This window comes from Pungitius pungitius, chromosome 6, assembly GCF_949316345.1.
Source record: "Pungitius pungitius chromosome 6, fPunPun2.1, whole genome shotgun sequence".
NCBI classification, from domain to species: Eukaryota; Metazoa; Chordata; class Actinopteri; order Perciformes; family Gasterosteidae; genus Pungitius; species Pungitius pungitius.
The window spans coordinates 14,708,818-14,724,237 of record NC_084905.1 but is presented as its reverse complement, the minus strand read 5'-3'; the positions used below and the strand labels follow the sequence as shown (position 1 = coordinate 14,724,237).

At 41.8% G+C, this 15,420-nt stretch overlaps 2 protein-coding genes across 2 annotated transcripts; one reads left to right on the top strand and one right to left on the bottom strand.

Moving 5' to 3' along the window:
• Positions 1-365: 365 nt before the first annotated feature.
• Positions 366-7,102, bottom strand: pkmb (pyruvate kinase M1/2b). Its single transcript, XM_037451053.2, has 11 exons — positions 6,987-7,102; positions 5,654-5,832; positions 5,444-5,535; positions 4,185-4,316; positions 3,889-4,075; positions 3,525-3,795; positions 3,285-3,435; positions 3,047-3,199; positions 2,196-2,362; positions 1,386-1,567; positions 366-1,251 (listed from the first exon to the last, which is right to left on the bottom strand). Exons 2-11 carry the CDS (start codon positions 5,802-5,804, stop codon positions 1,145-1,147), a joined length of 1,593 nt encoding a protein of 530 aa, XP_037306950.2. The 5' UTR covers positions 5,805-5,832; positions 6,987-7,102; the 3' UTR covers positions 366-1,144.
• Positions 7,103-8,514: 1,412 nt separating this feature from the next.
• On the top strand, positions 8,515-14,432 carry LOC119196206 (protein mono-ADP-ribosyltransferase PARP6-like). Its single transcript, XM_037451736.2, has 22 exons — positions 8,515-8,663; positions 8,912-8,973; positions 9,259-9,336; positions 10,130-10,224; positions 10,315-10,375; positions 10,650-10,740; positions 10,826-10,892; positions 11,034-11,183; positions 11,271-11,406; positions 11,515-11,646; positions 11,815-11,910; positions 11,987-12,079; positions 12,167-12,292; positions 12,399-12,464; positions 12,597-12,664; positions 12,762-12,810; positions 12,895-13,007; positions 13,107-13,179; positions 13,352-13,421; positions 13,520-13,651; positions 13,723-13,807; positions 13,913-14,432. The coding sequence occupies exons 2-22, from the start codon at positions 8,971-8,973 to the stop codon at positions 14,028-14,030; spliced, it is 1,902 nt and encodes a 633-aa protein (XP_037307633.2). The 5' UTR covers positions 8,515-8,663; positions 8,912-8,970; the 3' UTR covers positions 14,031-14,432.
• Positions 14,433-15,420: the final 988 nt, after the last annotated feature.

Below are 15,420 nucleotides of genomic sequence, written 5' to 3'. Positions count from 1 at the left end.
TCTCTCTCTCTGTGTGGACCTCTTGCCTGTTGAGGATCTGCATGCAGGTCAAACCGTCCGGGGATCCCATCCAGTGGCTTTGGCTGCCCGGTTATTGAACCTGAGTTATACTGTATGTGGTGACTCTGAAGGGAGATGCTATCGGTCACTGCCAATGGGCTGGATCGATTCCTCATCGCTATTCTCCTCCAACCCCTGCACCACCGCACCACCTGACAGGGGCATCAGCTCGGGTCGAGTGCGAGTGATAGTTTGATTCTTTTCAATTTGTGTAGGCGAGGAGGTGTCAGTCGCTCATCTATTACTATTTAATTTCTCATTTTGCTGCCTTTCAACCAACAAATCCGAGGAACCCACCAACTATGTATGTTTAGGCATATTTTATTTTAGCTACTGAATCCAGTGCAATAAAATATCATGGTCAATGATGTTCGTCTTAGCTGTTGATTTCTTTTCAGAAGCAGTGTGGCACGTAAGGAGAATCTGATAGAAAGACTGATGAAGTTTCAGACTTTAAGCCGGATTATAAATGGAGAACCTGCATGAAGCCGACATTCAAAATAGTCAAGACTGCCAGATATTTGGCCCATCTGCTGTATATGTTCACCGGGTTGAGAACTGTTGCTAAATAGCATTTCCAATGTCAGCTACTTTATTCTTGTAGAATTCAGAAAATTCAAGAAAAATCTTTTGTTTGCTTGATCAAATTCACAAGCTGCTTGTCAATATATATGGTAAACATTAAATCGCTGAACTACAATCATAGTACATATGTATATAATAAATACATAATAATAATACACATTGTTGGGAATGGGACATTTAACATATTACTTTTTGTGCATTAGAGATTATTTTATACTTTTAATTCAGGACATTACAATGAATGCAGAGAAAAACCCTGATTGTACTGATTGAGTCGGGTAAGAGCGCACAGAAGTTTCTATCAAAGAGGATTTGGGTTCAGCCTTTGGCAGCAGGACCATTGATTTCATATATGGATACAGGAAGCGAGGAGTTACTGTCTATGAACGACACCTGCAAGAGTCCTTGGAAGCCTGGTTTGGATTTTCTGTTGGGGATGAAGACCAAGCGAAAAGTGAAGTTGAAGGACAAAGCGATGGCTAATGTCCTTGGATGAAGTTCAAGGCACCAGCACAACTCTCATAGTGTTGGTGTAACCGGTGCCTGGGCGCCAGCCTGTCACAACAATGGCAACGTCTCCAGACTTGAAGAACTTGTGGTGCTTGCCTACACACGCAGGAAAGAAAAGGCATTGGTCAAAATATATTTGGATCTGGTGAATTAGATCTCAAGTAACGCGTATCAACCCAATACCTCTCGCGCCATAACAGTTCCACAGTTGTGTGAACAGAACCACTCACCAACTTCCAGGGCAAAGTTGACACGCAGGTCAACGTCTTCGGCCCACACATCGTTGGCAGGTTTGGTGTAGAGCACGGGGTAGATGCCGCGGTACAGGTGGGCCTGCCGGGCCGTCTGGCCACAGCGGGTCAGGGCGATGATGGGGGCACGTGGCCTGTACCTTGACAGCATGTGAGCAGACCTGCAGAGAGGAGGTACGAGTCATTATAAAGACGGAAAACTTTAATTCACCTTCAACTTTCCATGCCTGCTCCACAGCCCACTGTGTTCAGCAGCCAGTTTCTAAATATGTCTTTCTTCTGTCGAGGAGATGTGAGTAGTGCCGTTTTATAGCTTTTTGTAGATGTACAAAATGGAACTTATGCAACAATAAGCTGAATTAAAAATGTTTTAAATAAATGATAATGCTAAAGTGTTTGAGGTGAACAATGGCGATGGTAGATCATTTAATCTGTGCCCACCCCCCTCTCCTTCACATATCTGTAGTCATGTGATCCTTTGTAAATATGGAAATGTTTATATAGCTCCTTTAATTACGCCATTATCATTAGTATCCATCCAGCTGACCGTAACACGCCTTCTGCATCATGTGCTGTGTGCGTGATCTCTCAAGTAGAGAGGAATGGACAGGGAGTTAAAATTAACTTGTAAAAGGTCAGGGTTCAGATCTCAAAAGGTCACATGTGAAGCACAGATTGTAAAAGTTTGCAGAGAGAAGAGAGGCAGAGCGATGTTATCACGCAGCCTCTGTAGGATAATATGAGGCCAGAGAGATTTACGGGATGGACTTCTTCTTTTTCGAGTCTCACCTGCCCGTCTTGGTGAGCACGATGATGGCGCTGGCGCAGCACTTGAAGGAAGCCTCGACGGCACCAATGGCAACGGACTCTGTGGGGTCACGGGTCAGATGGCTGGTGCGACGCAGCTCCTCGAACATCTGCCTGTGGAACATGGCTGCTTCGGCCTCGCGGGCAATCTGATCACGAGGATTAAACGAAAAGAACAGATTTACGATCCACGCTGCAGTCACACGGCCAATTTCAACGGCAGGAGTTAGTTTGTATTTCAAAGGATGAAACAGAAGGGGCAGTTAACCTCAGTTCATACCTGAGAGCACACTGAGGCATGAAGCTAAACAACAGCGGCAGCCATGTTGTCCAGGGATTGTTGCTGCACACTGCAGGTCCTCAGACACATGCTAACTGAGTAAATTGAACACACAAGTTGAAGCACAATATGATGGATAGAGGGAGGGGTGGTGCAACAGGGATACACAAAGCAAGATGAACAAACACTACACAAGCTGTTAGTGAATCCCAAGATGGTACCAATACCAATAAGTGCTGCATTTTCTTCAGTCTACATTTTTCAGAATATAACGGTTTATTTTTACTGTCATGACTAGTACATTTTTCTTCAACTTTAACATATTGTATTAATGTGTTGGTGAATTGTTCATTATCCATGACGTCAGGTAAGGATAATGAGAGCGCAGTTGTTTTTCTGAAAGTGGTGAAGACATGAATTCTTCTACAAAAATGACTCCAAATTAGACTGATGTGATGAGTGCAATAACCAACTGTCATTACATATATCTGACCAAACCATGCAAAAACTGGTATGGGCTTTTCCTAATGGGACAAGTCAATGGTGCTCTCACCATGTGCTGTGTCCGCACAGCCTCCAGGGGATAATCCCCCTTGGCGGTCTCGCCACTCAGCATGATGCAATCGTTTCCGTCCAGCACGGCGTTGGCCACATCGCTTGCCTCGGCGCGAGTAGGGCGGGGTTTCTTGGTCATGCTCTCCAGCATCTGAGGGGAAACAAGAATCTCTGATACACCTTTATTATTTAAATGCTTCCAACAGAAACAACTTTTTTCCCCTGAGGTCACAGACCTGTGTTGCACAGGTGATGGGCTTGCCAATCCTCATGCACCTGCCAGTCATCATCTTCTGCGCGATGAAGACCTTCTCCGTTGGGATTTCAATGCCCAGGTCTCCGCGGGCAACCATGATGCCGTCACTGGCCTCCAGGATCTCATCGAATCTGTCAGACAAAAAAAAATCCGATCAACAATTTTTGAAGGATGGATATTTGTGCAGATTCAAGCGTGACCATTGCTGACGCCCCCCCACCTGCGCACACCCTCGTGGTTCTCCAGCTTGCTGATGATCTTGATGTCCTTGCCCTTCTCGCCCAGCACTTTCCTGACAGCCTGAACGTCAGCTGCCTTGCGGATGAAGGAGGCGAAAACCATGTCAACACCCTGCTCCACGCCGAACTCCAGGTCCTGAATGTCCTTCTCGGACAAAGCAGGCAGGTCGACGGCAGCTCCGGGCAGGTTGACACCCTTCTTGCTGCCAAGCAGGCCGCCGTTCTCAATGTCACACATCAGGTAGTCGTTGCCTTAGGACACATGTGACGAAGACAAACCACCGTTACGCAAAATCTGCATGAAAGCAACGTGAACCAAAACAGATGATTGTTTATGGGCTTTACCGATTTCTTTAACCGTGAGGGAAATCAGACCATCGTCAATGTAGACGTTGCTTCCTTTCTGCACAACCTTGGTGATGTTCTTGTAGTCCAGCCACAGCACTTTCTCGTCGCAGTTCTCCATGTACTGGTTGTCGAGCGTTAGCTTGATGGTTTCACCCTTCTTGAGCTCGACCTCAGCAGTGCCGCTCTACAGACCGGAGGGAGAGCATGTTTGTTGTCAGGATGAACACCTTCATTCAAAGTGTTGTTGTGAAATTAATGTAATTGGCTTCATTGGGATTCGGGCAAGAACTCACGCCCTTGATGAGTCCAGTCCTGATTTCGGGTCCTTTGGTGTCCAGAGCGATGGCCACTGGTCTGTAGTCAACCGATCCGGGGACGAAGCTCTCAGCGGCTTCACGGACATTCTTGATGGTCTCAGCGTGGTACTGCGTGACATGAGATGTCAAACAAAGGCTGTCATATTGAAAACCTCAACAAATATAGTTAAAAGTTAGTTAAAAGGGGCCAGAATTTGCCTTAGTGAACTAAATCATGATGCCTGTTTTTATTGAGGTCCCTAAGATGCAGACACAACTGGTTGACAAACTTGGTCACACAGTCACAAGGGCAGCAGGATAACTAAATATTCAATGACAGCTGCAACACGTTTTTAGCTCATGACAGTTTTGCTCTACAAAAATAGCTGTCAGGGATTCTAACAACAGTTTCCAAAATAAACCATAGAATTTGATTTGATTAAAGCGAAATGTCTGCAGATCAAATTTAAACACAACACTTAAAATGTTCCATGTCATGCGATTGAAGTGCAACACTGTCTGCTGACAACTTTGGATCAAGTGAATGCATTATACTTTATTATAATTATGATCATTATAATCCGCATAATAAACACCTCGCTTTTTAGCACTACTGCTGTGGGGCTCGCGCTCTCTTTAAAACTATTTATAGCTTAACGGACAACTGACTCACCAACGATAGAGGTCAGATTTATTTTTGTGTTCATATTCATATATCAACTAAGTTGCGATTTTCTGGAGTTCAGATTTTTCATTGAAACTAGACTGCACAACGACTCAAAGGTGACTCTGAGCTACACTAAAAAAAAACGCAGTATTGCTTTTAACCTTTAAAAATCAAACATGAGCTGTGGGTACTACAGGTCAGGAACGCTTTGAAAGCTCCTCCACTCAGGTGACAGTGGAAAAGGTAAAGAGGCATGACTTTTAAATGCGAAGGGGCAGTATTACAAGGTCGGCCCAACAGTTGGCAGTGGTGCAGTTCTACTAGCTACAACACACTTGGGGGGCAAGTAGAAGCTCACAGATCACATTACAGCCACACACAGCTACCAGGCCAAGAGAAATGTCACACTAACGGCTGCAGCTGTAAAGGGCCGATCCAGTCGGATTATTTTACTAACTAGTGGGTGAAGAAGGGGGGAAAAAAATCAACATTTGTGCAGCACAGCGGGATTTACAGCTTAGGTGACGTTTTGGAGACATAAATAGTTGAAAAAGAGTCATTTACTGTGAAGATCTCATCCATGACCCACCTCATGTGTGCCATGGGAGAAGTTCATTCTTGCAATGTTCATCCCAGCCTTGATCATCTTCTTACTCATTTCCACAGATCGGGATGCAGGTCCTGCATCACAACAGGCGAATCACGGCAAAGGCTTAACACCATGTCTCTAATGCCATATTCTCTAATGTCACTAGTGTGTTACAAAAGATTGAGCCAACAGTCTGTTAATTAATCTGACCGATGGTGCAGATGATGCCGGTGTTACGAGACACAGCGGGTTCAGAGTCGATGTCCAGCAGGCACATGTGCTCAATGAATGTGTCCGCCATGGCGGCATGCATCTGCTGGGTATGAATGACGGAAGAGCCCGTGTCCTTTGACTTCGACATGACTAGATCTGTGTCGGCGGGAGACGTCCTGCAGAGAGAGATGAGAAAACATGTAATGATCAATACGTTTTTAAAAATCTAGACCAAGTAGACAAATAGAAGCGTTATTAACATTAATTAGCACATAAACGTGAGCGCATATGTATTGAAAAGGGGGTGGAAGCTAAATCAGAAACTGTGGTGCGGTTCTATTGAATGTCTAAATAGGGAAAGTGAGACCTCTGCAGAGGGCCTGAACAGCCACTGCACTCTCCATTCCATTCCTTCTGTGCAGCCGAGGAAGAGGAGCTGGTCACTTGACAAAGGCTAAAGCTAATTTACACACAAAGAACAACTGCAGGAAGATGCTTAAAAACGTGGGGATCCTTATTGAGATGTCAAACAATGAACATTGTTAAGGTGAAAAGCGATTATTAGAATTCAGTCAACAATTTGCAAAATGCATGACAGATGTGTGTCTTTAGTCAGTGCATGGAGACATGGTGGGTGTGTTGCTGGGAATCCATTCCAGCCGTAACCAAAAATAACATCAGAAATATAACATCATGAAAATTAAAATCATAATTCCTTGAAAAAGGATGGTGTTATTCTATAAATACACACCAGACAAGGCCAAAGCCCCCTCGGGGTATTTTTGACAAATGCGTCCACAAACGTTTTGTGTAACTCAGCAGCATTAAAAAAATAGTTTAGAAATACAATAAATGACAGATTCAAAGTGCATACAGTAGACTGCTATTTATTTAAGTATCAAAAAGTTTTTAAAAAAACATGCAGTTTGAGTAGAAACAAGTTTCATTATCTATACAAGAAGCAAAGAAGAGAATTGCCAGATAAACATACTGATAAATAGATTAAATGCAATTAACAGATAAATCAAAGTTAGAGGGTTACAGTATACAAGATTTTACATATTGACTGTAAGCCAATTACTAGAAGCTACATTAAAAAAAATATATATTTTGTATGATAATGCATGATACATTGAATTCAACTTCATTGAGAATTTTGTAGAAGTTATTGAAGAAACATTTAATCGATTATTGAAATAAGTTTGACCCATTGAAGAAAAATGTTTAGAAATAATAAATTAATTTAGGCATCAATCAAAACTAATTTTTACTGAATTAAAAATCTATTCTCCATTCTGGCACATAGTTGTGTCTTCTTGCTACGACTCACCTACTGGGTGAACTTTGCAGGAATGAAGAAGCCACTGGATCTGTTGGGACGAGCAGCTTTATTCGCCTCTCTGACCGGAACTACTTTCCTGTACGAGCTACACCCGGGGCCTCAGGATATAGGGCGTGACAGTTAAAGTACCGCTTCCCATTTTGACAGTGTGTTAAAATAACGTTTTTTCAGAAGTAGCTTTCTCTACACAAATAAAGAACACAGTGTCAAATTTCCAAATAAGGTCACAGAAGTGTAAATTCTATTAGAGGACGCATCGGTTCAATTTCCAGGGACATTGAATAAGTTCTCTTTGACGTCCTCTTGTCTCCCTCCGTACAACAACAGCGCCCTCTGATGGACAACGCGTTGAAGGGTTTTCTGGGTGAATGTGTACAGCTGCAGAACAGCTGAGACGTGTTGAATTAGGAGATTAAGATGAATACAGCAATTACAATATTAGGTCACAGGACTTTTTATGCTTTAGCTGCTCCAGATTTATAAAAAAAAAGATTTAAACAATACTCAACAGTGCTTTGTTTATAAAGAGGTGAAAACGTCCAAGAGGAGAGACCACATGACCGAAATGTCCAGTTTGGGGGCTTTTGTGGCTTCTTCTTTCTCTCTGCTGTTAAGTGAATGTCCTGGTATCTGTTTTTATGTTGACCGTGTGGTATCTGCAACACAGAGCTGTTTGTTGTGGGAATCAGTCATTGGGAGACTGCTGTCACTTTATCTGGTGTGACAGACAGATGGGGCCAAAGAATGACAACAGTGGGTGTATTGAATGGGAAGTGGGTTGATGCGACACAAAAACTATGCAATACAAATACATACGTTTTCTAAAAACGCCACTCTTATGGAGCTCTGAAGAAATCAGTCTTTTTATCTTCTCGCTGTTCGTGCACAGCCATTAAAGAAGGTTTTAAAGTGAAAATTAAAGGCGTTCCTGCCATTGTGCCCAACCACTATAAATACACGCCACCCCATGACACCACCCATGTCTAAGTGGATTACTCTGAGAAAAGCACTTGTTGAGAGAAGATGCATGCAGTCCTAGAAGTGTTCTAATCCGGACAGACTGCAGGGCAGCCGGCCGCTGCTAACGAGGGTAACTGACGATTAAGGTCAGACTGCAGCACAGCGGACAGACAGCAAGACTAATAAATGCCAAGGATCACACAAATTGCCATCTTTCAAATGTGCCACCAGGGGTTTTGGTCTCTCGTCACAGTCTTAAAACTGATGAATGAACCTGACTGTTCTGGTCTGGAGGATCGTATGCTTTATGTTTTTTTTTTCTCTTTTACTGAAGGAATATATTGGCTGTTGGGAAGATTTGGCTCATATGATACCAACTGGACTGAGATATTGTAATTGTTGAGTAGACCTGGAGCTGCTGGTCTCTCTCTCTGACCCTCCTCTTTCCAGGTTCTGCTGATCAGGCCATTAGTATTTGCAGCCAATCCTGTGGTGCAGAGGAACGAGACGAAACACGTGGAACTTGTTGCTTTTCAAAATCAGAGGGGCAGCCGACAGTCAAACGTAAGCTGCCAACCTTCAAACAGGAATAATACTTGTTTTTGTTTGTGTCCATGTTCCATGTGGACTTTTAAAAATGTACTCTTAACGCTGTTTGCTCACTTGGAATATGTTAAACGTCTAAGTTCTTCCTGAGAAGGAAAGGTAAGCGCGCTTTTTCATCTTTGTGGTAATAGCATCATTTTACACATTAATACCAAACATGCTTTTGAATGATTTTATTTGCATTCACAATATTGTACAGTAGATGTTGGGACAAAGGGAAGCAAATAAGACAAATCCTGTCGATGATAATTTAATTTTAATTGTGAAGAAACTAATGACAGGAATGTGTCAGTAAATGTGAAATGCAGAGGTACTAACTAGCTCAAATACGTGTGTAATTGTGTCAGTCACAGTGAAGGAAGCAGACTGTTGGTTGCTTCTGAAAAAGAGCCAAAGAACTAAACAAATGGTGAGTTTCATGAGCCTCAAATATCCCGCTCCTATTTGTGTAATACTGATGTAACATACTATATTATTGGATACAATTTAAGGTGGGAAGTTCTTTGCATTCATTGAAAGCCAATTTAGCTCTTATTTTTAGAGCCAATTAAATTATTTGTCGGTCAGAATTAATTAGCAACAATTTAGATAATGAATCAACTGTAGTTTACTTTGTTTGGGTGAACAGAAGGAACTAATTAGTGGTGTAACAAGAGGATCTTTTGATTGACAGCTTCTCTCATTAACCCGACAGGAGACGGAGAGCCAGCAGTGGTCAGGGAGCCAAAGTGATGAGGACAGTGACTCAAATGAGAATCTGTGCGGAATCGCTGTAAGCTTTACTTTGCGGTGGTTGGAATTTCGTTTGAGCACAATCCTAAACCAACATTTACGCACTTGAGGGGGGACACCTGCATGCAGAAATGGTTGCATAAGAGGTTTTGATGAAGAAGTAACCTCATGGTCATTGCATGTTGTTGAGTAAAATTTGAACTTAGTCACACTTGAAATGTAAAACTAGAATATATTTAACACTTGGGTTATAACTCCATAATAACGGTGCTACCATTACTTTTTTTCACATTTGTATGATGCATCTGGTGATTATATTACATAGTATACATAACAAACATATCAATGGGGAATAAATGATTAATGACACATGGTTTGTAATGAATGATTACACTAAAACAATCCTCAGTGTGTTGTATAACATGTATTGGCTCTTTATAAACACATACAAATCATTTAAAAACAGGTCTTAAACTATTCAGAAGTGTGTAATTTGATGTATCCAGGCTTATAGACTTGACTATGACAATATTGATACATTTATAAATTGATCAATACATTTATGTAATATAGAGTCCAAATCCTATACTATTGTATTTGTATTGTAATGTATTTAAATTATATATCAAGCTACTTAGATGGTGTCAATACAGTTGGCAACTGCAGTAACAAACACATAAATGTTCTGATAAGGATTTAAAAATGCTAAACAGATAATTAGAGTGTCACCCTTCAACCTTCTTCTCAGCCGTGGTTGTAAAAATGACGTGACTGGTTGGCGGAGTTGAGATGCTCGGTCCATAAGGCAAGTTTGTCGGTGTTTGTCTCGGCAGGAGAGCTGGTCCACGGACCTGACTCACCACCCCCAGCTTGAGACTGACATGGAAGCGGTCAGGACTTTGTATTCAGACTCCGCAGCCTCCATCAGGTCAGAACATCTTGTCTTCTTCATGATCTCAACAGGATCGCTACAGCTTTTCTACATTGTTACATTTCCACTTCCCTTTCTTTCTTTTAGGGAATATGGATCAATTGACGATGTGGATGTTGACTTAAACATAAATTCCAACGTTTTGGATGTAAGTTTAATACAAATGAAATGAATAATATCCTTGTCAACTATGTCAACTATTAGTTTATCTTGTCGACAGATCTGTAAAACTGAGATTAACGTTAAAGCAAAACCAAGATGTTCTCATTGATTTGTTGGACAAAAATGATTCAGTATATAAAAGGCATAACAAACAACTAATCAAAAGACGGCATCTTAGTTGTCACTCCATTCATATGCAATATATTGACACATTTGCTGTGGAGCCATCATAGTGGTACTGCTCTGTTTGGGTTTTACAGGAGGAATTGGCCAAGGCCTGGAGCATTGACCTATCAGAGCCCATCGTTATCCGCCTGAACTTTTCTCCGTCCCAGTATCTCGACGGACCGGGTGCGCATCAACCACACAGCTGCCAACCAGGCTTAAAGTCACTCAGTTAATGTGACACCAGCTTAAGTGATGTTTCTCCCCACAGCGCCCTCTGTCAAAGTCTTTCAACCATCCAACACCCATAATTTCAGCCTCAGGAAACAATTACAGAAGTGAGTGTTATGACAGTAATGTTTAGGCTTCCCTCCACGTTATTACAGATGTTGGCTTTTGGATAGCAAACATAAAAGCCCATCTACAGTACAGTATTTACAGGATATGGCTTGGACTAACTCTTCATTTCTTTCCCTCAGTGTTCTCAAAGTCTTCTTGTCTCGCGAGTGGAAACATCTGACCAATGAGAACGTTATTGTCAGACAGAAGAGAAGACACAGCTGGTTCAGGCCAAGTGCAAACATCAAGAAATTTCGGGCAAGACTTAGCATCTGCCTCCCACCGTCCAAGTATGTGACAATCCAATGAATCCAGCTGTTGTTTTGCTGATTCAGTCTGAAGTCTCCGTTCCCAACTTCCCGACTCACCGTGAGCAGGTCCAGTGAGCTACCGGAACCTGCTCTGCACGCCAGGGTCATTTCGCCAGCGATGAACCGCTTCACTAATCACACAACGTCCTACGCCATCAAGAATCCCACAGGAGAGCTCTTCACCTACACACCCGGCGGAAAGGTGAATCCAAAAAACACCTGGCATCTGCACTGGCTACAACATGCATTGCTCTCAATATGTTTTTTAAGTGTTTAACAAAAAGAGTGTTTGCGCCTCTTCTTTCCTCAGAGGGTGGCGGTGTCAGCAGTCAAGACATCCGCACAGCTTAGTACCAAACAGCTGATGGAGCTGCTTTTCTCCTCCAAGGCCATAGGGCACTGTAAGACCACCCCACCTCTGCAGCATGGCTTCTTGGTACAGGTAGAGAATGAGAGCACCAGCACTGGGATATTCAATCCCCAAATCCTGATAACTAATGGTCATAATGTGCTTTTTCCACATCCACATCCCCACAACGTTCATTTTTGGTCAAGCAGTTAGATGGAATGCAAGTGAAGTCCATGATGCCGTCTTTCATTGTGTCCACAGATAATGAGGTACGCTGAGCAGAGACTCCCCACGCTTAACGAATACTGCGTTGTCTGTGATGAGCGACATGTGTTTCAGAATGGCCCTTTGCTAAAGGTACACTCCTACAGAAGATCTACCGAGTGAAAACCAAGCGAACGCAGACGTTGACTGTTGGTATGTGTGTTTGTAGCCAGCAGTTTGCACCAGGGAGCTTTGTGTGTTCTCCTTTTATACGCTGGGTGTTATGGCTGAGGCTACGGAGGAGGTTGCCACCGGTGCAGAGGTTTGTGACCGACATACACACGTTCCAAGGGTAGTCGTGGTGATCATTACATAGGGTTGATGTGTTGCAGTAATGGCTGTTCTACAGGTGGTTGACCTGCTGGTTGCCATGTGCAGAGCTGCTCTTCAGTCTTCACGCAAGAGCATCATATTTAAACCGTTCCCCTCTGTTGTTGATCCGTGCAACCCCAAAACCCTGGCCTTTAGTCCTAAGGTATTAGCTGTACTAACTTGTCAATGACTTGATTTGTTATGAACTATACAATATGTCATATATATATTTTAAGCTGAAGGACTGGTCCATTTTTCTGTTTTGGCAGAGAAAGAGCTACGACAGGATGCAAAAAGCGCTGGACAGTGTTTTGTTAATCAGGAGGATGTCACAGGTGCCTCATTTGAAATAAATCCTGCACTCTTGACACTTTGTTTTTAAATGCATAACTTTTCTCGTGAGAATTATCTGAAAGCTTGTGAATTTTTCCATTAATAGAAGGGTGAAATTATATTGTTATGTGCAGGGACCTTATTCTGAAATAAAAATGCAGATGGACAAGATAGACCCTCTGGCTCACCCCTTACTACAGTGGTGAGTTGTTCAATCTAGGCACATTTTCTGACATGACATTAACTCTGAATGTTTCTTAAATTCATACCCAGGTATGTCTTTGTACGTTTGTCAACAGGATTTTAGCAAGCAACAGATCCCACATTGTCAAGCTTCCACTGAATGGGGTATGAAAGAGTTCACGGTTCAAATCTACAGGTTCAAGTATTGCTTCACAAGCTGTGTTTTGTACTCTCTTTTTTCCACATTAGCAACTTAAGTTCATGCACACACCCCATCAGTTCCTGTTGATCAGCAGCCCTCCGTGCAAAGAAGCTCGGTTTCAAACTGCCAAGAAGCTGCACGGCAGCACTTTTGCTTTCCAGTGAGTAAAGTCCAAGCTGTGCCACGAATATAAAACCTTCATATCAAAACAACTTATAGAATATAATGCTAAGAACCTATATTTTTTGTCTTCCTTCAGTGGTTCCCACATCGAAAACTGGCATTCTATTTTGAGAAATGGACTGATTAATGCATCGCATACAAAATTACAGGTACAGTAGGAAAATTGGGGTTTTATGTTCCTTGAGCTAAATTCAAATTGACCTTTGAACTCAATATTTTTTATTGTGATTTTAACAGACTTTGCAGTTTATCTTGTTAGTCTAACCTGTTAGATTTGGGCATGAAATAATACATTAGTGTTCACATTGTATCTTGTTTAAGCTTCATGGAGCTGCATATGGAAAAGGAATCTATCTTAGCCCCATCTCAGGCATATCATTTGGATACTCTGGTACAAAAGCACACAATAATTATTTTACAAAACAATGTTCAATTATTCATTGATATTAGCATGTTTTCTTTTTAAACTAATCATTCCTGTTTGAGCAGAGATGGGTAAAGGGCAACACCAAATGCCAACCAGAGAAGAACTCATAAATAAACCCAACCAACCACAGGAGCAGCAAGGGCCAGCCAGGTTTCTGCAAAACAGGAATCTAAACTGCATCGCTCTCTGTGAAGGTACATTTAAGATGCACCTACGTACATACATTTGTGACTGAGTTTTATAAGTTGTCTGCATGTTTTGACAGTTGTAACTTCAAAAGACCTTCAAAAACACAGGGACATTTGGGTGTGTCCTGTATCCGACCATGTGTGCACGCGTTTCCTCTTTGTGTGAGTACCAGGACTGCTGGAGAAGGCTTTGTGCCTCTCAATGCAATGACACTTTTGCAGATTATTTTGCAGATCTCCACAACGTTCTACCCATGTCTTTCGTAGGTATGAGAACGGCCAGGTAGGAGATGTCCACATCAACACACAGGAACCCACCATCCACGAGGACATCTTACAATCGATTGCTATACACTGTGCCGAGAATGCTAGAAATGATTTATGATATAAACTTCATGTTGACTGTATATTTCACGTTTTTTTTAAACAAACTGGAAATAAATTTGTTTCTTTGTGGCTAAACTTGGCTCAAGTGAACATAAAAAACAATGCTTTTTGTTGCGTTCATTAGCTTTTGTTCGAATGATTAAGAAACAACAACTAGACAATACCACCACTAAATGGATTTGGGCATCACCTTCAACTGTGAGAACATTTGGTGTATTCTTTCCAACTTTCTTATTTGCCTTATATCAGAATTTAAAGTCTGGGGTCATTTAAATGTGTGTCCGCTCTGCATTTTACGCATATATTTTGTACATTTTGTACGATGCATTCTTTTTTTAATAAAAGATTTGGAATATCTAATTTTGTTAAACAGATCAAAAATGTTACTTCTACAGCTCCAAGGGCCACTTTGTTATTGATGTGTTACTGGTTTTGAACCACAAGATGGAACTGTAACCAACAGCAACTACCACGGTCAAATAAAAAAATATTCTTTTTATGGCACACGCTGTCCAGTTATATCATCCAAACATTTTACAAATGCATGATTTGAATCCGCTAATGGACCGTAAACATTCATTTTACTGTAATTTATGGGCAGTGTCTTATTCTCCTGGGAACCAATTGTATTTTGTTCCACTAAGAAGCATATTGTGTGCTCATTGTTCAATTCAGTGGCATAATGGGGTGAATCCCATCTTGTGAGGCAGAAATGCCCCTTTGTAACAGTATAATGGTTCCATATGAGCCCAACAGCTGCCTGCTGACCTCCTCCCTTGACTCTTCTTCTCCAAAGAAAGTGTCTAGGGAAAACATCTTCGTTTGCATCTGGATACTTAATCTATTCTTATAGGTTCTGGTTTAATACATGTTAAGACAAAACAGTTGCAGCTCCAATGTAAGAATGTCCTCATAATTGTCATTTCCTAAAAAGATGCACAAATAAGGCAGTAGGGATTTTCTGGGTCAGCCCAGCCGGCGATGAACTGAAGGGAGGAGAACCGTCAAGTTGCTGTGATAGCCCGAAGGAATGCACTTTTCATGCCATATGGCTCTCTGATGATAGTGCAGAGGAAGACAGTTAAATTGACTTATATTTCGTCCCCCCAGTTTGGTGCTATATTGACAAAAAGCCACATTACGAATATAAACAATCAACACCAATTCAGTTTAAAAGAAGAGTTGTTCCGAACAAACGGCCGTTTGAACTGTATGCCTTATTAAATCTCATTGACTCGTGTTAATTCATCCATATAGTTCAAGCATTCGCATGGACAAATAACACCTCTGAGCCCTTTAGTATGAAACAAAAGATACCGCCCAAAACAACAAAGTACAATGTGATGGAAATGACTAAATGTTGCATGTGCCTTTAAGAGCACTTTGTC